Source organism: Choristoneura fumiferana, chromosome 14 (genome assembly GCF_025370935.1).
Source record: "Choristoneura fumiferana chromosome 14, NRCan_CFum_1, whole genome shotgun sequence".
NCBI classification, from domain to species: domain Eukaryota; kingdom Metazoa; phylum Arthropoda; class Insecta; order Lepidoptera; family Tortricidae; genus Choristoneura; species Choristoneura fumiferana.
Window position 1 is genome coordinate 4,825,129 of NC_133485.1, and position 24,301 is coordinate 4,849,429.

A 24,301-nucleotide genomic window follows, 5' to 3' on the forward strand; every position below is an offset into this window, starting at 1 on the left:
ACGTAGTAGGTAGTTACTCGTAAATTAGTTAGTTAAGTTACGGAATAGCAATTCACAACATAAGTTAGGGTTAAAATGTAAGAATTAGGGCCGCCACATGCACTCGGAATTCCGTAAAAACATCACACACGTATGTATGTTTATTTCAATTTGGAATAATTTCGAACGCACAGAGGGCCTACTCCGAAATTCGAAAATCGAAGTTCGTATCGTCCTCCGTGTTCGTATAACACCTCTCCATTTCTTTCGTGGATGTCGTAAGAGGCGACTGAGGATATGGGTTAAGGTATACTGTAGGCGAAGCAACCTGTCACTATTGTACCTTTTTTGTCAAACTTAAAACCTAAAATTGCTAAAAAGTGGCTCCGAACCGGTAACGTTTCGTGTGCTCTGCCTACCCCATTTGGGATACACGCGTGATGTTTGTGTGTTGTGTGTTTGTGTATCGAGCCGTCCCTCTCACTCTCGTATTAAATAGTATAAGTGTCAGAGGGACGGAACGCCACGAACTTCAATTTTTTAATTTCGGAGTAGCCCCGCGCAGGCTGAAATTTCGAATCGAAGAACGTTTGGACGGAAAACTACTGTTTGTATGTATCTAGGTGCATAGATATGTATGGATTTACTGCGTTTGAAATCCTGAACGGAATTCCAAATGTATACGTTGCGGCCCTAAATCCAATTTAGATTTATAAACTATCTCTAAAACGTAGCTTATTTAGCCACGAAGAGAAAATGCAGCACAAACGCAAACATACTGACTCATTTATCTTCAGTCAATAAATGCTCCGCTTTCCAACTTACAATTTGAAATAAAATTGAAATTGAAAATGTAAACAAAACAAATAAGCTCAACTCCATAAAGTCTGCGTCTGTCTGTCTATCAATTAAACACAAACCAGTGAACATAAACGGTTTTCCATTTATGTTTTGAACGCGAGTTGGACGTATGCTTCGTGTCAAATTAAATGGCATGCAGGAAAAAAATATTTGAGTTGAATATTTAAGTAGGTTATAATTTTGTTTCAGTCTTTTGAATAAAATGCACCAGCGAGCAGGATAATTGTCAATTACGGTATCTACTTAATTGTACAGTCATCATCATCATCATCCCAGCCTATATACGTCCCACTGCTGGGCACAGGCCTCCTCTCAGAACAAGAGGGCTTGGGCCATAGTTCCCACGCGGGCCCAGTGCGGATTGGGAACTTCACACACACCATTGAATTGCTTCGCAGGTTTGTGCAGGTTTCCTCACGATGTTTTCCTTCACCGCAAAGCTCGTGGTAAATTTCAAATGTAATTCCGCACATGAATTTCGAAAAACTCAGAGGTGCGAGCCGGGGTTTGAACCCACGACCCTCTGCTTGAGAGGCGATAGGTCAAACCATTAGGCCACCACGGCTTCTAGGCCACCACGGCTTCTTTGTTTTGTTGTACAGTCGAACAAACTGAATTATGCACTAGAGTGGACCTTTGTGCTTCTAATGTCATGTTGACATCCCATACTTTTGCCCAGGAAATCATAGTGAAATTGATTATCAAAAGGTTTCATACCAGTACATCAGTTTGTCAAAGATAAAGGTCAAAGTCAAAATATCTTTATTCAATTTAGGCTATAACTAATAAGCTCTTGTGAATGTCAAAAAATCTACCACCGTTCGGATAAACCTCTTTTGACAAGAATCCGACAAGAAACTCAACGAGGTGTAATTTTTATAAACAGATTTACAATTTGTTCGAGAGACTGTACGAGACCAAGTAATATAAAGTAATTTGAATTTGAATCGATTGGGTATGTTTTAACAAACACTAGCATTTACGCGCCGCTTCACACACGCGAGCCATTATAGGTCTAGCAGTAGCTGAATTTCCAGTATTTTGCGAAAATTCCCGTGGGAATTTCCAAAAGTAAGATCGTGAATTTCACTAACTTTGCATAAAAAACACCCGCGCCAAATTTTTTACCCGTAACGTAACCCTAGCGGTTGTAATTTTGTCCCAATTCCGCAAGGAGAATTCTACTTAAGTAACCCTATGTGATATTTCAGACTTTTTATATAAATATAAGAAGGGGAAAACGAGCATGCGGGTCACCTGATGGGAAGCAATGACAGCCTCCCATGGACACCCGCCAACACGAATGGTATCACAGGTGCGTTGCCGGCCCTTTGGGAGATTGATAGGCTCGTTTTTTAAAGATCCCTAAGCTGTACCGCTCCGGAAACACTGTCCCAGGAAGCAGGTTCTATATTTTAGTCGTGCGTGGAAAGAAGTTTCGCTTAAAACGGGCGGACGGTGCTAGATTGCCAATCATTAAGGTGCTGAAGATGAAATAACTGACGCTTAACTTCCAGATATATACTCGTAGGTAGGTATGTACCAAATTTCATCAAAATACGTTAAAAAATCCGTTAAACATGTCGATCTAAACTCGATTTAAGACGCGAGTTATCCGTTACAATAACATTTAAACCATCCGTTCGTGCTTTAAGCGTAAAGAAGTAACAAACATAAAGGTACGAACCAAATATGTTTTTTTTTTTTAAAAAGACTCCCTAAAATAAACGTATTACTTTACTTCGTAATGAATGATGATGAATCCTCACCACTAATTTTAATTTGCGTGAAAGAAATCAATGTTCTAAATAAATCATAACAAAGAATAACATCACAATACTTCAAAGTTAACAATGGTCTGTCAGAGCCCTGCATTATGTATCGGGTACACATCGGGTACACATCGGGTATATAAAATGCAGCCATAACGGAGGAATAGTTATTTGTGCAACAAAAGAGCAAAGTTGTTTTTTGTTGAGAGTGTTTATTTTGAATCCCGAGTAAGCAAAGGTTTGTATAATTGAATCACGAGCGGTAGCTAGTGATTCTAGGTTAGAATCCTGAGAGCAGCAAGGGATTCAAACACACGAGATGCTAAAAAACTTTGGTCTCGTGTGACACATACAATTTTTCACCTCAGTAGCGAGAACATAATTTAAATGTAACATTAGAATAAAACCACATATATCTACCTGTTTACAAAACAAACACAATTTTATAAATATAATCCGATTATTAAGAAACAAATATATTAATCACATTTAAAACATTTACTCAAAAACGATACGATAGAAAGTTAAGAATGCCAAACAATCGGAACGAAAAAGTGTCCAGTGGGTACAATACAAATCTCATACTCATATCATAATATGCATTGTAATTTGAACTTAGAACTTCTTGTAAAATATGTCATACTTATTTTTTAATACTGCAAAAAGCCTCATCTTTGGGTCATTAAAAAGGTACCAATAAACGTATAATTTATTATAAATATTAAATATGATTTTATTAAGATTTCTATTATACATAAAAATAAATAGATTTGTTACAAATTCATTCAATTTGACAAATATTTATTCCAACTGTAGCTAGACGCAGCATACGGAATTATCTTATAAAAAAAAAAAACAAGAGATGCGGCTTTCGTGCAACGAGGTTGCATACTTTATTAAAAGATCGGGAAAGTTTACATTTTGGAAATATTTCGTTGTCATTAATTTATTTGGTATCGATATATTTTTAATACCATAAATTTAATTTAAGATTGTAATCAACACATTTGATCCTATCTCTCGCTTTTTTCGTGTTGAAGTGAAAGTGACAGATCAAAGTGAAGTTCAAATATTTGGAATTCAGTGAGTAGACCCAACACTGTACTCAGCATTTATTTTTTTTATTAAAAAGTTACTTTGTCTCACGGACTGAGCAAAATTCTATTTTGCTCACTGATTTCTCATAGCAAAACCTGCCTGTTTGAGGTGCTGGACTGTGGCTTAAATTTGAGCACGAAAGCGTTCAAGTTTGAATCGCGACACAAAACTGAGATACAATAATCGCTTTATTTCTCCGCCGTGTCAATGTAAGTGTACCTTCAAAGTCATATAAACATGCCCATTAAAACATTAAGTGAAGTTTACAATTATAATGGCCTGGTCTGTAAACCTCGGCTGGCAGATTTGAGTTAAGAGCAAGAATATGTAAACGAGCTCGTATAATGCGGTCATGTGTTAAATCCTTTGTCAGGGACGATTACGTTTTGAATCACTTTACGCTTTTAGCTATTTGAGGAGGTAAACTTGGCACGTGGAACGGCCCATGCCTGAAGCAGAGGATTATTGGTTTAAATCTAGGCTTGCACCTCTGGGTATTTCGAAATGCATATATATGTGAAATTAAATTTGTTTACCGCGAGCTTTATGGTAAAAGAAAACCAGAAACCTGCACGAACCTGCGAAGCAAATCAGTGGTAGGTACGTGTGAGATTGCGAATCCGCACGCAGGAGGCCTGTACCCTGTTGCTGATTTTACTATACTGTGCCTTGGATGCCTGCATATTAGCTACATATACAGGATGATCTGACCATGCGAGGTTCAATTCTACTTGCATTTATTATAACTGAACTACTTTTATTAAGCAACAATCTCATGTTGTGACTTTACAGTCGAAATCAAAGATATATAAATTTACACTTTCTACCTACCTAGTCGCTGTCATTTCATGCTTGAATTTTTGTACAAAAATAATAACTATTATCTATACAGGATGGGCAGATTTAAATAAATAAATAGGCCTAAATAAATAACTGAAAATATGCTTTTTTTTCCTAACACTATATCCACTTATCTAAAATGTTAAAATAAAAACGCACATCTTTTTAATTATGGCTATAATACGTTCATAACTATTTTTACTTTATTTATTTTGATAAGTAAAAACAAAAAAAAAACTTTCAGCATTTATTTTCTCTTTAACAAATTGTTACACTGCAAAAAAAGATTTGCTAATAGTAACAAAAAATATGTTTCTTGTAACATACTTGAGTGACTACAAAACTAAGGCCTATTAGTAGCTAAAAGTTATGTGATGTCTTACAAAATCAGTTTTGCAATATTACCATTATTTTGGTTCTCAATTAGTAAATTTTGGCTAAACGTCAAGTAGCCTAACTAGTTTTTTTTTTTTGTATAAACAAGTGGTACAAGTGAGTGGAAAGTTATGAGCCACTATTAAAAACCCCTTAGGGGTTTATGTAATAGCTGGCGAGTCATCGCGTTTCAATCCGCGTACAAACTTAGGCTATAGGTACATAAGATCAAACCTGGTTATCACCAGCCAGGTAGTATTTTTTTAAAATTCGTTTACACTGTTTGGAGTCAGTGGCAGCACTGGAAGGGTAGGGTAGGGTGCCCTTTCGCATTTCGACGGCAGCATAGCTAAGAAGAACTTGCAACCTTTTTCTTGGCAAAAACTTCGTAAAAATAATGGAAATAAAATGATAAAATTGAATAATTAAAAACCACCCGCTAGCACAACCTCGAATAGATAGAGTTCCGACAAAATACGCTTCCAATCGCAACATCTTTTCCAGAACGGTTGAAAAACAATCTGAATTCTAATATTGAAACGAACGCTGGTTATACCAGATGGTCCCTCTGACATACTATTTAATACGAGAGCGAGAGGGACGGTAGGTACGATACGAACTTCGAGTTTCGAGTTTCGTAGTAGCCCTGCTGAGCATAAATACTACCAGATAAGAAAATAACTTGCTACACACTTGCAGGAAATTTATGATTAAATTTATTTTGCGATAAAGTTTTTATGTAAAATAATTCCCGGGCTCAGTTTCTCAGCGAGCTATATGGAGAGCTATGCTCGGGGTTTCTCTACGGAATTGAATCAGAAATGAGTAGATTAGATACGTAGAGAACGAGGATCACCGACATAGCCAGCAAGCAAATTAGCTCGTTGAAGCGACAATGGACAGGCCATATAGCACGGAGAACAGATGGCCACTGACGCCGAAAAGTTCTTGAATGGAGACCGCGGATCGTTAACCGCAGTGTAGGACGTCCATCAAACGAGATGGCCGGATGACCTGGTTAATGCCGTGGGGTCTCGGTGGATGCAGGCCGCTTCCAATCGAAGCAACTGGAGGTCCATGGGAAGGCCCAAGTCCAAGAGCGGACGTCCTACGGCTGATATGATGATGATGATAGTTTTAAGGTAAAGTGATTCCCGGGCTGAAATTGGATTGCCACAAGTACGCAAAAATGAGTTTCCAGAAAGAAAGAAAGACAGAAAGAAAGAAAGAAAGAAAGAAGAGAGAGAGAGAGAGAGAGAGAGAGAGAGAGAGAGAGAAAGAAAGAAAGAAAGAAAGAAAGAAAGAAAGAAAGAAAGAAAGAAAGAAAGAAAGAAAGAAAGAAAGAAAGAAAGAAAGAAAGAAAGAAAGAAAGAAAGAAAGAAAGAAAGAAAGAAAGAAAGAAAGAAAGAAAGAAAGAAAGCATCGGCATCGTTGCATTCGATATGTCGTTATACTGGTATCGCTATAGGTTTTGACTGTTCTTCCTTGAGCAGTTTAAGCGTGAAGAGGGTTTGTTTTTTCTTTTCTATTTGTAATCAATTACTTATTTTTTCACCTTAGCACCTCAAACAGGTAGGTTTTGCTATTAGAAATCAGTGAGCAAAATCACATTTAGCTCACTCCGTGAGACAATGTCATTTTTATTTTATTTTTTAAATGCCGAGGACAGTGCTCGGTCTACACACTGAATTCTAAATATTGGACCTGCACTTGGATCTGTCACTTTCACTTCAACACGAAAAAAGCGAGAGATAGCCAGGATCAAATCGATATTAAGTTCGATTTTCACTATAAAACTACAAAGACAAATTAATAATCGGATTATATTTTAAATTTTTGTTTTGTTTAGTAAATAGGTATCTATATGTGGATTATAATAAAAATTCTAACCTTTAAATTATGTTCTCGCTGCTGAGTTGAAAAGTTGTATGTGTCACACAAGACCAAAGTTTTTTGCATCTCGTGTGCTTGAGTTCCTCGCTGATCTCAGGATTCTAACCTAGAATCACTCGCTACGCTCGTGATTCAATTATAGATTCCTTCGCTTACTCGGGATTCAAAATCAACACTCGCAGCAAAAAACAACTTTGCTCTCTTGTTGCACAAGTAACTATTCCACGGGAACAAAGCCGCGAGATAAGTCAGTATAATTATAATGGGTGATACAACAACATTTCTAATGTCAATGAGGCCAAATTAATTAGAGTGGCTGTATTTACCGACATAATTTACTCTCTCACTTTGCTCATAACCACTGTGACGTAATGGATGTTTCTCAATACGCCCGCCGAATTGATCCCGAGACGAGTAAATAACATAAATGAAGTGCTTAGATGGTGTTAGGTTAGATGTTGAAGTGTTATTAATAATACTGGTTAGTTTTTCTTAAAAAAATCATTTACAATACAAGCTCTTTTTCGCAGACTATACGTTGAATGACATTACTTACATTCAATCAAAATTTACTTGCATATTTAAAACAAAGAAATATACGACATATCGCCACAATGACAAACGACAACACGCTATTTCCACCCACCGGTTGCCTGCATCTCTCGCAAAATCGTAAGGCCACCTAGTGGGGTTAATTTTTAAACATCCTAGCTAATATTATAAAATTTAAAATGCGAATGTGAGTATTTGTTGTTTGTTACGCGTAAAAGCTTGCTTTTACATTTACGTACTCGACTGATCGTTATGCAATTTGGTATAAAGCCCTAGAGAAGGACGTATATAACGTTTTATCCCGTAAAACTATATATTTCCCGCGAGCGAATTGATGTTTCGGATTCTTTGCAAATGACTCGCAACTACTACAGTTATTCTTGTATAAAGAAAACTTAACTGCCCGCTTGGATATTTACGTCCTTGAGGTACAATCCGTCTAGATTCTAGACTCTAAAATATTCCAGACCAGACGCGTTCTAAAATTTAGTATTTTGGCAGAATGCAGCGGGAAATGTAATGATCTAGGAATTGGGTGAACGGGAGCGATCTTCCAAAAGATTCCGCTACGTAGAAAATATTCGAAAGGCAAATGGGCCAAAACTCTTTTTGGTGCCTATAAAAATGCCCCTTGTACATGTTACCGTATTATATATTGCATATTCGAATAATCTTTATAACATATTGATACGAGCTTTAGCTTACGAGCTTTCCATTGGATAGATACCTAATCAACTTAGGGACGTTGAAAATCCCCAACATTATTATTTCAAAGTTCAATATCTCAACAACGGCAGAACCAATTTTAATTCAATATACGCCACTTTTTTGACTTTTACGTTAACGTTAACGTTAACTGAGCGTTAAACAATAGGAGTACGGCCTCTGGTAGATACAATACAATACAATACAAAGACTCTTTATTGTACACCAGACATAGTAAGCGATACAGAAAACAGATACACAGAAAAAAATATAACAAGGTGAGCAATAGGCGGCCTTATCGCTTAAGAGCGATCTCTTCCAGATAAGATAGATAAGATAGATAAGTATCATCCACATATTTCTTAGCAACCAGTATGAAAAAGTGGATACATAAATCAGGGAACCGGCCGTATCTGGGCCAATCAACTATTTCACCGACACTTTGGGCGTCTCCTGCGTTACCAAAATTGTCTCTGGCGTTACCAAAAAATCTTACTTCCAACAAGATATTTCACGGTTTAATAGGTTGAACTTACGTAGGATGGTATGTATTCATGTACACCATCTATTAAATTACAGAAAAAACATGTTTACTTACAAAAATTTGCAATTGTTTGAAAAATGTCGCGGACAGATTAGTGTCGGTAAAAAAGTTGATTGGCCCATCCACGTCACTAATTTTGACGTACCTCGTGCATACATACTGACGTCCCGGAGCAGGGCCTCGCAGGATTCACTCTCGCTGCCATCCAGCTCCCTCACTGCCTTCAACACGCCCTCCTTGCGAAGCCCCCACTCCAGGCTCTTCCCTGAGACAGAGCACTGACAGTTAATGATGAAACTTTACTAAGCTTGCGTATTTCATCATGGGCTATATCGTATACGTAAAAATATGCCTAGTCACCTTTTATTAAATTGAGTGTAGGGGTTTAGGCTACACTACTTTGATGATAATTGATATACATAAGATGGTAATGTCCGATGATAGATGATAGGTCTGATAGGATGCTAAAATGAGAACGACCGAGGTGAGTGCTGAATGACAACTGATTTATTGATAGGTATTAAATGTTATGCTAAAGTAAATTGCAAGCGTGTGCAAAGGCTTGCGCAACATAGTCATACGAATACGTGTTACAATAACCAAAGGTAATATGTACGGTTGACTGTACATCCTGCCCCTCTGAAGAGTGAGCGTTAGTAAGATGATTACTAATTACACAAATGAATTAATGGGTCTGTTAAACTAAATATTACATAATTAATTTGCTCGGCTACTAATAAAGCATTAATGAATTATTGAAAGTGAATCATTCGCGGATTGTCCGTTGAGGTGCCCCTTTCAACACTTGTCACATTATTGCCCATATTATTCACTGCACTTTCACTAGCACGAGCCGATAAAATTTGCAGTTGAATCTCTTCGCCTGCTGTTTCCCGTGGCTTCCGTTGTCTGATACAGAACTTGCGATACGTGACAACAAAACTTGTTATCAGAATAATGATAATGATTACATATAGCACGGTATAATGATGTACATTGTGGATGGTGAGTTGAGTTTCCGACTGCTCTTTCAACTGCTCTATTTGTGCTTTCAATTGATGATACGGGGGATGATTATCTGCTTCAATCTCTGGTATGTTCACTTGCATAGTGCTATTTATGATATTGTTTAGTATAGACAGTTCTGGAATTTGGATAGAAGGTTTGACTTTCATTTGAGTAATTAAATTGCTGTGGCTGTGAATAGTTATGACTTCGGATTTCAGTATGCAACCCTGACCTATGTCAATGATACCGTTGCCACTTAGTTCTCTTATTTCCGTACCAGCTGGGCAAAAGATGCGTGTCTTGCATTCTTCGCAACACGAGTATAGCCAGCTGTTCAGGCGGCGTAACTTGATCCATTTACTATTGCACGTTGATTTAACCGACTTACATAGTGTGAGTTTTGTGTTTGAGTCGGAGGCTATGTTAATGTCGCATATTGATTGTTTTATGTTAATATTATAAGTGGGTTTATTTATAGAGCATATTAATTTGTTTTCTCCTGCATGGAGACATGTTGACAGATCGTCTTCTGATATGAATAATACTAAATCTTTTTGAAGATTGAATGCTATATATGGCGATATAGGTGCGAATTCGTATACCCGTTGCCGTCTTTTTTGTGGGATACTGATAACTCTATCTAGTTCGAAGATGTCCGAGCTGACTATTGGGATTTTGATTTCCATGATGAGATAGTCTTTGTAAACTCTGGTAGCAATTCGTGATAATCTGTAAATTTCCTTAATATTGTCTTTGTCGATCGGTAGGGTGACATCACCGTGTAGTTGGCCTGCAATGATGTTCATTTGATCTTGTAACTGCTGAGGTGATAAAAGATGCGGGTCTATTCTTCCTTGGCTAAGGTCAGTGATGGTATCTAGTAGTGTTTGCTGGATACGTCTTATATTTGATAGTGTAGCGTATGCTGCTAATGACGATGATGTGATGTAAAATTCTCTACGGATCGTATTTTGAACTTCGTTGATCTTTGACGTGATATTAATTAGATTTTCTTTGATAAATCCAAACTGCTTAGTGATAATATTTTCATGGCGACGTAGTATGTTGTATTCGGCTTCGACAATGCTAGTCTGATTCCTAATTAATTTTTGGAGGTGATTTTCATTTTGGTTACGTGCATTATGTCCTTTTTGTATTGTTCAGCAAATCTCTCATCTAGGACCCCGAAAAGCGAGTTTGCGATGTAACCTATGCCGTCTATTAAACCTCTTTTATATCTACCATTATGATACTGTAATATCGTATTGTAGTGTTCGATTTCAGTGAGCTCGTGCTCCAATTGTGCCGCAATGTTTTTATATTGCTCACTTTCGTCGACCATGTTCGTGCCGAACTCTTTTAAATGTGTGACGTATTTTGTGACGTCTGATATACCGTCCCAATATGTTGTCATATTGTAATACACGATGAGCTTCCACTCGTCACGCACTTGCTGAAGATTGCATATATTGTCAAAGTACAGCCCTTGATTATCGTTCAGAGCCGTAATATTTGTTTGCGAGCTAGGTGATATTGTTAGTAGGAATAAAACTAGTGTCATTAGAAAACCTTTAAAGGGTAGTCCTCCGCGCCGCGGCTGCGTGTTTTTGTTGATATCTGGTTTATGCTGATTTTGCTGTGTTGGTTTTGCTTGAGGGTCATTGGGTTGACTATTATGTACTGGTAGTAATGCTAATTTACTAACCGGCCGTTTGATAATGTTATTTTGTGTTTTTAAGGTTACTACTCTGATATATCCATCTTTTCCAGGATGTAGCTCTTGTACACGCCCTAACGCCCATTTTCCAGGTGGCAGGTTATCTTCCTTAACAAGAACTACATCGTTCAATTGCAAATTTTTATTGGGTGTTCTCCACTTTGTTCGAACTTGCAGTTGCTGTAGATATTCAGCGGACCAGCGCTTCCAAAGCTGTTTATTTAATGCTTGTACTAGTTGCCATCGATATGACATTGTTGTTGATAAGGAATCTGATTGTGGCCTTGATAACAGTGGTCCGCCTACTAAGAAATGGCCCGGGGTGAGATATTCGTCTTCAGGGTTTTCGGTGAGTGGGCCTAACGGTCTTGAATTTAGACATGCTTCAATTTGTTGAATTAATGTTGAAAACTCCTCGTACGTGAGCTTTTGCTCTCCAAGTACTCTCTTCAGATGATATTTAAAACTCTTAACCGCAGCTTCCCACAGACCTCCAGCACTTGGCCAAGCAGGAGCATTGAAATGCCATTCAATGTCCATTTGATTGATGTTGTTAAGAAAATCTGCGTTGATACTACTTTGTGCTATTTCTTGATATTCTTTTTTCAGAGCGCGGTTCGCGCCGACGAAGTTCGTTCCATTGTCACTGTACATGTGACCTGGGGTACCTCTGCGTGCACAGAATCTTCTAAATGCGGCTAAGAACGTGGGAGTGCTAAGATCTGATACCAATTCTAGGTGAACTGCTTTAGTTGATAGACATACAAACACTGCGACATATCCTTTCGTAGTCTTAATGCCACGGCCCTTATTGGCTTTGAGTTCAACATGTCCCGTATAGTCGACACCTGTATGGGTGAAAGGTCTTGATGGTGTTACTCGGGCAGCTGGTAGGTCCGCCATGATTTGCTGATGGCTGCTGGTGCTAAAGCGTCTGCATCTGACACATTTTCGTAATTGCCGCTTGACGGTACACATGCCGCTGATAATCCAGTATTTATTTCGCAAGTAGAGTAGAGCAAGGCGTGCGTTACCATGCATCGTGGCCTTGTGACCTTGATCTATGATAAGTTCAGTTAACCGACTATGGCTTGATAAAATGATAGTATGTTTTGCGGAGTCTGTAAGATTTGAATTACTTAAGCGTCCTCCCACCCTCATTATTCCCTTTTTATCCAGGAAGGGGTTAAGACTTAGTATTTTGCTATTTCTTCCGACGTGACCTTTTGTCTTCAGACTGGTGATATCATCTTCAAATTCCTTTTCTTGCACTTCCTTAATGATTAAACTTAGTGCATTATTTAATTCCAATGATGTTAAATGCTTTGTGTTTACAATATTTTGCTTACTTCGAGTCCGCGTAATGAAACGCGATACCCAAGCGAGTATTCTGATACAGCGGGTAATTGACCCGTGCCTGTCTAGTAAATTCATAATTAAATTTTCGCTTGGATATAAGGCTGCGTTTATGTTATGTTTTTTGTTTTCAATCGATGGAGGTGTATAAAAAATTGGCTTGATATTTTTGGGGTTAAAATCTAGAATCCATTTTGGACCTTCCCACCATAGTGAGTGTTCAGATAGCTGAGCTGATGATAACCCTCTTGTAGCGCAGTCAGCGGCGTTGTCTTCCGATCTAACGTGATGCCAGTTAGATGCGTCAATGATATTTGTGACTTGTTGCACTCTGTTAGCTACAAATGGCTTCCACCTCGAAACGTCTCCTTGTAGCCAGCCAAGGACCACCATGGAATCTGTCCAGGCGTGGATTTTGATATCTTTTCTTGATAAGTTTGATATTGAGTCGATAGTCTTCTTTATAAGCTGAGCTAATAACACAGCACCGCATAATTCCAATTTTGGTAATGACGCCTTTTTATTTAATGGTGCAAGCTTGGTTTTCGCGGTTACTAACTTTGATATGTACTCGCCTTTATCGTTTATTGTTGTGATATAAATAACGGCTGAGTACGCTTTCTCTGACGCGTCACAGAATCCGTGCAGATTAAAAGGAGTTTCGGTATTTCCTAGGTACCGAGTGATAGAAAATTCATTTATGTGCGTCATATCTTCTCTTAGTTTGTTCCAATCATTTTGAATTGCTTCTGGTAATCGCTCGTCCCATGATATTCCTGACGCCCATGCTTTTTGGAACAGAAGTTTTGCTTTGATAGTGATAGGAGAGAGCCACCCGAGGGGATCAAAAATCTTTGATATGTCTGATAAGAGCTGTCTTTTTGTGTGATATGTGATATTTTCTTGATAGTCTAATTTATTTTGGAAGGTAAAATTGTCTGATGAGGCATTCCATCTTAATCCCAGTGTCTTGCGGGATTCAGTACACCTGAAGTCTAAAGGTGTGTCTACTTGATGTGGTGCTAATTTTTCAAGAAGCTGTGGGTCATTGCTGGACCATTTACGGAGATTCATCCCAGCGCCACTTAACATATTGATAAGTTGTTGCTGCAATTCCTTTGCTTGTTGTATCGAATTGCTTCCGGTTAGTAGATCGTCCATGTAGAAAGACGACTCTATTGCTGCTGCCGCTAACGGATATTTTTGAGCGTCATCTTTCGCTAACTGTCTTAAAGTTCTCATGGCAAGGAAGGGTGCCGCCTTTGTACCGTACGTAACGGTTGTAAGCTGATACTCTCGGAGTGCGTTTTTAGGGAAATCTCGCCAGATGATTTTTTGGAGGCGTTGGTCCGATGCTCTGATAAAGATGGTGCGAAACATTTTCTCAATGTCCGCTGTGATAACGTAGGTATATTGTCTCCAGTTCAATATAAGTGCTTGTAGATCTTTTTGCAGATTTGGACCACATTCCATAAGATCATTGAGACTGAATCCTGTTGAAGTTTTTGAAGACGCGTTAAATACTACTCGTAGTGGAGTTGTGGATTCAGGTTTCAATACACCGTGATGAGTCAGGTAACATGACGGTTCGATTGTGTCTCGACTCCGACACATATGACCTAGCTTTTCATATTCGCTCATAAATTGTTTGTACTTTTCACTAAGTTGTGAAAGTTTTTGAAATTTATTTTCAAGCTGTTTAAATTGCGCAACAGCTTTTGGCTTTGATAGTCCCAGTTGTTGTTCAAAACCTGGTTTCATAGGTAGTCCCACCTCATAGGTTCCGTTCTCCAGGCGACGAGTTGTTTTTTGATAAAATTCCTCGCAATATTGTTCCTGTTGCGTCATGACAGATGGAGTTGTAGTGATAATATCTTCGAGTTCCCAATATTTTGATATATCCTCTAAATTATTGATAACAACGTGGCAGTTGAATGTCTTCACGTTTCCCGAGAGAATCCATCCTAGTCTAGTTTGCTGGGCTATGATATTTTGACCCGGATTTCTGATGAGGCCATTCATGATAATAGATGAGTAAACACTTGCATCTAATAGCAAATCAATTGGACGTGATACGTTGTAATCAGGATCTGCTAGCTTGATATTTGATATATGCGGCATTGATTGTTTGTTAAATGATACGTTGGGCAAATTATTGATAACTTTTGTAATGACCAATGCCTTTGTAGAAAATTGATAACCGTCGTGAATGGATTGACAATGCAGTGTAACTACACCCTTGCTCCGACTAGCACCGTTTCCTATGCCGGCTATTGATGCATGATAACTTTGTCGTTGCAAACCTAGAACTTGTGCAGCGTTCTCTGATATTAATGATATTTGAGATCCTTGGTCCAACAGTGCCCTGAGCGTGACGTATTCACCTGTTGAGTTTTTAATCTTTAATGATAGTGTAGTTAAGAGGATTTCTTCATTGTCGCTAGCAACGTGACCAACGTTGGGTGTTTTCCATTGTGGTTTTGCCGAGTTCGTTGTTGCAAACTGCGTTGTTTGCGATGATAAATTAGAGCGATCAAATGCGTCATGAAGCAAAGTATTATGCTCACCGTTGCATTCTTTGCAGCGTTTAGTGGAAATGCATTCGTTTTCGTAATGTTTGTACAAGCAGTTTTGACAAACCTTGTGTTGCAACACTGCTCGCAATTTGTTTTCCGCTGACATGCTGACGAATTTTCTGCATTTGTACAAATCGTGACCTAGATTGCACAATGGACAGTGGCTCGTGTATGCGGGGACTGCTTGATAAGACTTATACGGTTTTCCTTGATAATTATTTGGCTTGTAATTTATTGATGGTTTTTGATATATAGGAAATCTTTTCGGCGATGATGCAGATGCTACCGGGAGAGGTTCCCTTTCTCTTCTTTGATTGATAGGTTCTAGTGCGGTAAATTTATTCTCGAGGTAATCCATGAACTCGTGCAGGGATGGTAACTCCCTAGGTGCCTTTCGAGACTCTCTAAAGTCCCCGTGGGTTTCGGAATCAAGCTTCTTTGATAAAATATGTACCAAAAGTGGGTCCCAATTGTTGGTGTCCACTCCCAAATTATGGATCGCGTTGATGCACTCCATCGAAGTGTCGTGTAAACGTTTCAATTCAAACGCAGACTGCTTGTGAATTGTAGGTTGATTCAAAAATATTTCGATGTGTTTAGTAAATAGAACTTGAGGGTTGTTGTAACGTCGCGTTATGATATCCCACGCCGTATCGTAGTTTTCGGCTGATATGTAGAGATGTTGTATAAGACGTTCCGCCTCTCCTCTAAGCTTGCCTTTCAGGTGCTGCATTTTCTGACCCTTTTGAATTGATTTATTATTGTGTACCGCCTCGCAGAACAAATCGTAGAACGTAGGCCAATGTGTATACTTTCCTGTGAAGATCGGTATCTCCAACTGAGGTGCTGCTTGCTGCTTGTGAGCTGTCGAACACAGTTTAGTGTTAAGGTCTCTTTTGATTATTTTATATGATTTTTCATGCTTACTAAATTCTTCATCATAGAAAGCGTCCGAACCTTGTAAAATGTTATCTATTTGAAGATGCAGTTTATTTATATTAGCCCACAATGACTGAATATTTTGGAGCTCGTCATCAAGTTCCCACTTTTCTGTTATCTCGTCAACTTTAATGCTCTTTACTAATCTTAAAAGTGCCCGAAAATTTGTTCTTTGTAATATCAACAGTTCATCAGCCTTGCCACATGGTTGCGTAGCCTTTTCTTCTTTGCCATAAGAAGCTAAAAGCTTACGGGTTGCCTGATAATTAATTTTCGTTTGTTCATATATGTTGTCTTTATAATATGGCTGATTTTGACAGTCATATCCGGTAAGAATAGTATTATTTCCCTCGAATTCTGTCCAAAGCTGATCTAGAGCGTCAATCCGTTTCTTTAAATATTCTGATGTCTTCCTGTCGGCAGAATCCTTGCTGAAATTGATTCTTATTTGCTGAAGCTTTTGGACGATTTCCTTCTGACATTCGAGTAAAGTTTCCATTATTATGATATAAATAGAACGATCTTACTTGATATGATGCTGAAGATGCTGTCGCTGATAATATGCTGAATACTTGGCTGCTGGAGGAGCTGGCGCGGCTGTACTCTCCACCGGTTGCACGAAGTTCCCGCTGATATGATGATAAACTGATGCTTTGAGCTGCTGTGCCCAAGTATATTGCTGGTACCGGTGAACTATTACGCTCACTATTTATGATAGCTAAGTACGAGTCACTTCGATTACTTGTCACTATACCGACGCGCGATGCACTCACGAGTAATAAGTATACTGATTTAATCGAATTTCGCACTAGGTCAAAAGTTCGAAGGACCAAAAAGAATGTAGGGGTTTAGGCTACACTACTTTGATGATAATTGATATACATAAGATGTAATGTCCGATGATAGATGATAGGTCTGATAGGATGCTAAAATGAGAACGACCGAGGTGAGTGCTGAATGACAACTGATTTATTGATAGGTATTAAATGTTATGCTAAAGTAAATTGCAAGCGTGTGCAAAGGCTTGCGCAACATAGTCATACGAATACGTGTTACAATAACCAAAGGTAATATGTACGGTTGACTGTACATGAGATTTTNGGTACTGTCTTTTCCTCGTGTCAACAAAATTAGATTATTTAAACATTAAACATGGTCAATCGACCAGGATTTTAAGAATTGTGAACAACAGTGGCCTATGAAAGAAGAGAGAGTAATATTTGCAATGAAATACATATAATCAAAATATTGAAATTCAAGACAAACGGGTTGACATTTGAATCTAACATTCTTCGAAATTCTGAAATTGGCATTCCTGAAAAAACACGTAATTCCGATACAAAATTACGCAAACTGATTATTGCTGAGATTATTCTGGTATACTATTAATGGCATCAATACAAAATTATATAAAAATTCAAGTGGACTTATTACAAAAAGTAGAAAAGGGTCATATCAACTTTAAAAAGTCGCCTAAAAAAGACTAACTGTAGGCTATTGCCAAGGTCGTTTGGAGGGTTGGAAGCGTATTGGACGGACTTCAAAAGTACACACGAGAAGTTGATACTAAATGCCACTGAGGAAGATACAAAATCATCGTGTACTTTACTGAGAATGTCTTTGAGTCACTTGAAGAGAGGTACTATATATACAAAGGTGATCTCAAAAATGTACTTCATATTAAATACAAAACATACGATCAGCCACAACCACAACCGAATAAGTCATCGTCATCATGTAACGAGCTTAAATTGCCCCAAATACAAATACCATCTTTCAGCGGTAACTACGCCGAATGGCAAGCATTCCACGACTTATTTACGGCGCTCATAGACACAAACACGTCACTTCAAAACGTGCAAAAGCTGCATTACCTTAAAGCCAGCTTAAAGGGAGATGCAGAAGTTTTGTTGCGGCAGTTTTCGATCACAGATCACAGAGGACAACTATGACGAAGCTTGGTCGGTACTTAAGAGGCGGTATGACAACAAAAGGTACATAGCAAATACGATTTTTAAGAAATTCTTTGGCCAGAAACGTTAGTGCATGAATCAGCCGCGGGCTTAAAACAGCTTCTGGATACATCTGTTGAATGCATGAATACACTTAAACTTCTGGATTGCCTACAATACATTGGGATGCAATTGTCAACTATGTCATCGTATCGAAATTAGACACCGATAGTCACAAACATTGGGAACAGCAGATCAGTGAAGATGAAGTGAAACAACTGCCGAGTTTTAAACAGTTGCAATCATTTTCTAGAGACAAGATTCCAGACTTTAGAAATGGTGGAACAGTATACAAATGTCAAAAACAATTTAACTCGAAAACATTTCACGTAACAACTAATGACATCAATAGAATATTAAAATGTGCATTTTGTAAGGAAAGTCACTACATCTTCAATTGTAAGCAATTCAGCAATCAATCAGTGGAAGACAGATACAATTTCGTGAAGAACAATGGATTATGTTTCAATTGCCTCATCCCAAATCACAAGATATTTCATTGCAAGCAAAAAACCTCATGTCAAGTATGTGGGAGGCGGCATCATTCGCTTCTGCATAGATATTCACAACAAACCGTGGATAAGGAAGAAAACAAGACAGTACAAACAAACAAAGAAGTAATGAAGGTAGTAGCACACACGTAAGGTCAAGTGAAGAAGAGGAAGAAAGCCACAATATTTTGTTGGCAACAGCACTGGTGGGCATTAAGTCAAGATCAGGAGAGATTCATGTCTGCCGTGCCTTACTTGACAAGGATCCGAAGCCTCATTTGTCACGGCGCAGTTGGCCGAGTTGTTGAACTTGGACATAACGGCTATCAGCGGGACGGTTTCCGGATTAGGTGATGGTAACAACGTGTGCATTAAAGAAATGGTGGGTTACAAATCATGTCAAGGTATGAGACTGATTTCTCTGTAAAGGTAAATGCTTATGTATTAAAGTCATTAACACGTAGATTACCTTCTAGGGAAATAAAAGGCTGTCTTTGGCCTCAACTTGATAATATGAAGTTAGCGGACCCCACTTTTAACAAACCGGGATTGATTGATATCCTTCTCGGAGCTGATGTTTTCTGCAAAATCATAGACTCAGGTTTCATGAGAGGGCCGGGTGACGTAGTCGCTCAGCATACACACTTGGGTTGGATTTTGTCAGGAAATACTAACACGAATTCTATTAATTCACAGCAATATATCACAAGTTTTCATATTACCAGGGATGTGCAAGAGGATAAGAATCTTTTAATGAAATTCTGGAAACAGAAACTGATTCCATTACAACCAAGAAAACTTGGTCTAAGAAGAAGAAAAAGGGGAAAATGTACAAGAAAACAACAACAATTGATGACACTGAAAAATATATTGTACCTTTAAAACAAAATACTGAAGACACTGTAAAGTTATGTAGAGACACTACAACAAGAAGCTTATTAAGATTTAAACAATTAAAAAGGAAATTCAACAAAAATGAGAAGTTGAAGAATGAATACAATAAAGTTATACACGAGAATCTAGAGTTGCACTATTTAAAGAATGTTGAAGACGAAAAGCAAGAGTGGAGAACACCCAATATAGTCAAGGTGTATTGTCAAGTCAAGATGGCAGAAAAACATACTGATTTACAGCGTTTAGTATGGAGAGAAGAACCTTCGAAAAAAAATGGAAACTTATAAATTACTTACCGTCACATTTGGGACTACATCAGCAGTACCTTACCAAACCGCACTTAATCAGCTAGACAATAATAAAGCAAAAACATATTTTCGCGAAACGCCGGTGGTGAAGACTTGTTTCTATACGGGCGATCTGATGGCAAGATATGAAGTCAAAACTGAAACAAAAACACTCCGTCACGAGATTAACAGTATGTTAAAGGCGGGGGGGTTTGTGATGCAAAACTCAAAATCGTTAGTCGAGTTTCTTCAAAGCGGTAGAGTACTCCAGGAACCTGAAAACAAAACAGAGATGAAATTAGACAAGGTTATGAAGATATTAGAATTCATGTGGGATATAAAAGAATATGTGCAAAATAACAGGCAACTTACCAGGATCAAAGACATCTGTAACGAAGGGTTGATTACACCAGAAGTAGCCAGTCTGTTCGATCCTTTCCATTGGTTTGCATCAATCATCATTACTGCTAAGGTGATGATACAAAGACTATGGATTTGCAGTCTTGGGCGGGATGATGAATTTCGATGCACTTAGAAGAAGAATGGATGACAAACCGGAGAAAACTTCTTGAAGTTCCAACCATACAGATTTCACGATGGATTAGGATGAGGTCTGAGTGTAAAGATGTTCAGCTACATGATTACAGATACCTCTTCAGTGGTGTATGCAACTGTAATCTATCTAAGGATTGTAGATGAGAATGACATAGTTCCTGTTACAAAAACGCAGCTAAAACAAAGCTTGCACCGCTGAAACAACTGACTATTCTAAGAATGGAACTATGCGGTGCGGAGCTAGGAGCAAAGCTTCTGCGTGTTCTATTCTGACTGCTGCTGAACATTCTGATGAATAACATCTGCGCTAGGTCAGACTCAATATTGTTTTTATATTGGTTGCGTACAAAACCCAGTCACTGGCAAGTTTTCGTTAGGAAACGAGTGTCAGAGATTATTCAAATAGACAATGATAGAAGACGGCATGTTCAGTCAGCAGATAATCCTGCCAACTTTACCTCAAAACGTATAAAAGTGCGAAACAAAGCAAGTACGTAGGGATAATAATTAGCGTACCGGACTACATTGGTTAATGAACAACTGCATATAATTTACAAGATAATTTGTCATTGGGATGGAATTTGGCTTCAAAAAGGACATTTCATGCAAGGGTGAATAAAACACCGAATGAAGAGATTTTCACAGGCTTTACCATTAAGTAACAGATATCTACACTGCAAAGATAAATATTATTATGGAGACTGAAGTCATTGTAGTTGAGGTCAGCCTGAAATGTTCCAAGTGTTTTACTGTTTGTGTGTATTACTTAATTCAAATAGTATGCAAGACTTCTGGAAAGATGGAAATCAGCATATCTTAAACTACTTACTAAGTACAGAAAGGATCTATCTAATGAGCATGAGGTAAATATCACTGAGCCAATGGTTAGTTTATGGTGGGCGGTTCACTACTCGTTATTATGTAGTTCTTAAGATTTTAGTTAATTTACGGGTACTAACAACTAACAAAATATATAAGCATTTACTGAAATGATTTTAAGGATGCAGTTATACATACTGCATGTTATTTAAGATTAACAATGTAATGAAGAAATAGGTTATTATTTTATGTTTAAAGAAACAAATTAATTTGCTTAATGTTTGTTATGTTTGACACGTACATTAATTTAATTGAAAATTAACTTTTAAGATACAGTCCATTTAGATCGAAAAAGACTCATGTCATGTTCATAATATGAAGCAAATTAATATACAGGTTGATTTTATTTTAAGAGCATAATTTATACACAATGTATTTTTATGTCATGATTACTAAAGATTAAGATTAGAGTTGTTTAAGGGGAAATTAATGTAGTAAAGTAGATATACTTTGGTGGGCGGTATGTTTAGCCTTTTTTACGTTATTTTCTTATGTACGATACTGTCAAAGATTTAAAACAAAATAAAACACATCAAAAAAGCAATTTGTACTGTCATTTCCTCGGTCAACAAAATTTAGATTATTTAAACATTAAACAGCCAGCGCGACACGCGCACACAACAGGGCGACAAGACTAGCGTCCCGCCAACTTGATTTCTTGTTTTTTTCATTTTATTTAGGTCATGTTTGAGAAAAGCACTATATACAAGCCTCGGCCGGAACGTGGAGTTGCCGGCCTCTACAGTAATGTACTAAAACGAGAAACAAACCGTAATCTTTTTCTTTAAATTAATTCATGTACTTAGGTAATTCTCACCGCGTGTAAAGCAGGGGATACAAGGTATATAGTGTAATAGCCACTAGTTAGGCTAGCGCTTAGTTTGTGAGTAATTTAACAACCCTTATGTGAGCTTGAAAATAATATTCTATCCAAGATCACAGCAAACGAATTTAGTTATTTAGTTACCTTTTGTTATAGCTACCCAAAACTTCTTTTCTCAGTTGGCTTCATAGGTTTCTGGCACATTTTTAAAAAGGTAGGTATTTAGTCTATTAAACAAGATATGCCCTGAAATAATTTAGAGATAAGATTTAATCGGGGCCAAAGTCGAACTAGTAAAGTACGCTTTCATTATAGGTTACGTTTTCTTTTACCAGCTTTGCCACTTAGCGGCGAAACTCGTACTAAAGTGTATTTCACACGTAGTTTTATAACAACAAGGTGGGTGACTTGTGCTTTTTAGGGGAGGTATTTTTTCGGAATCCTTTAAATGGACCGAGCTGATACTACGCTTGGTTATTTTTAGTTGTAACACATGCGTAATTTTATATTACTCTAGAGTTTCCCCGTGTGGGTAATGTCGTAAGAGGCGACAAAGGAAAACCTGTCACTATTGTACCGTTTTAGTCAAACTTGAAACCTAAAATTGCTAAAAGTGGCTCCGAAGCGGTAACGTTTCGTGTGATCTGCCTAGTGCCTACCCCGTCTGGGAATACAGGCGTGATGTTTGTGTATTTTGTGTGTGTGTGCGTGTATGTGTGTTACCTACGGCATTGCACGCGTAAAATATTCGATCTGGTAGGTACAATTAAAATTCCGGGATTTTAAGAAATTCCCTTGGGAATTCCCAAAATTTGTATCGTGTCTTCATTGAGATTGTGTTAAGAACAACTATTCAAAATTTCAAAGCCCAGCGGTTGAAATTTCAATATTTTATCCCTATCCCGTGCGAATATCGGGATAAAAATAGCCTCTGTGTTATTCCAGGCGTCCACAAACATACCAAATTTCATGACTCTAAGCCCAGCGGTTGTTACTTTCGATATTTTATCCATTTCCCGTGGAAATCTTGATAAAAAGTATTCTGTTTTAATCCAGGTTATAAACTAACTTTTTGACAAATTTCATCCAAAACCGTTCAGCCGTTTTAGCGTGAAGAAAAAGTAAATATACTCACTCACTCATAAACTTTTGCATTTATTATATTAGTAGGATAAGTATGAGTAGGATTAGTAAATAATACTTAATCTCTAAGTATGTATACAGCAATCCAGCGGGAATCGAGTAGATAAGGCGCCACACCACTATATAAATGTACCTACTTATCTAATTTCCTACATAAATGAATGTTAATGTATTACAAATTCGCAAAAATAACCAATAATATTTTAATTTAATCAACATGTCCAATTAAATCTAAACTACTTTTAAAGCCTCATTCATTCAGCTTTCCGAATGTATTTGTTGAAACACGTGGGTGCCTCGGCAATGCGACACGCTGACGTCATCACGCCCTCTGCTATGAGTTGTTGTAACTATGTAACTGGCCCTGTACTACGAAGTGCAAAATTCGAACTCCGTATATCTTGCCGTCACGCTGACGCTAATATTATTTAATACGAGTGAGAGGGACGGAACGAACTCTGATTTTCGAATTTCATAGTAGCACCTGTGTTGGGAGAATAAAATAAGCACTGGCAACATTTAATTTATTCGGGTGGAGTTGAAAAAGTTGGACACTTTAACGTTGGTAGTTAAAATTAGTATGAAACTTTTGTCAGCGGAAATTTTTTCGAGTCACTCGTTTTGTATGGTTAACTACCATTTAACATGACTTTTTTTGTCTCCACCCATTATTAAGTAGTTATTTTAAAGTCTTGTGGTAGAAAGAAGGTGCTTAAATTAGGTTTAGCTAGATGCCATTAAATGAAACATCGTATTTTTTTTTACGTATAATGTACTATGTAACTAAAAACTAACCTAACCAAAACAAACATTTTAATACAAGCTTTTTTGCTGACTGTACTTTCATTGTCACTCAAACTACATTTGCATACCAAATTTTAAGTCGATGCTATTAACCGTTGAAGAGTTTCGTCCTGCGGAGACGATCCTGGCTGGACTTCCAGGATGTCACTACTAGATTATTGTATTGTCACGCGATTTACATAAGTTTTCCAAATTTCA

The 24,301-nt window shown here is 37.8% G+C and overlaps 1 protein-coding gene across 1 annotated transcript in view; it reads right to left on the reverse strand.

Annotated features, from left to right (window-relative positions):
* The window catches only part of LOC141434958 (atrial natriuretic peptide receptor 1-like), a 42,180-nt gene extending 23,144 nt beyond the window's left edge, over nt 1-19,036 (reverse strand). Inside the window, exons 1-3 of the mRNA XM_074097454.1 lie at nt 18,974-19,036; nt 10,957-11,080; nt 8,765-8,884 (exon numbers count right to left, since the gene is read on the reverse strand). Of these exons, the coding sequence (XP_073953555.1) occupies nt 8,765-8,884; nt 10,957-11,080; nt 18,974-19,036 (307 nt within the window). The remainder of the gene's footprint in view (nt 1-8,764; nt 8,885-10,956; nt 11,081-18,973) is intronic.
* Nucleotides 19,037-24,301: the final 5,265 nt, after the last annotated feature.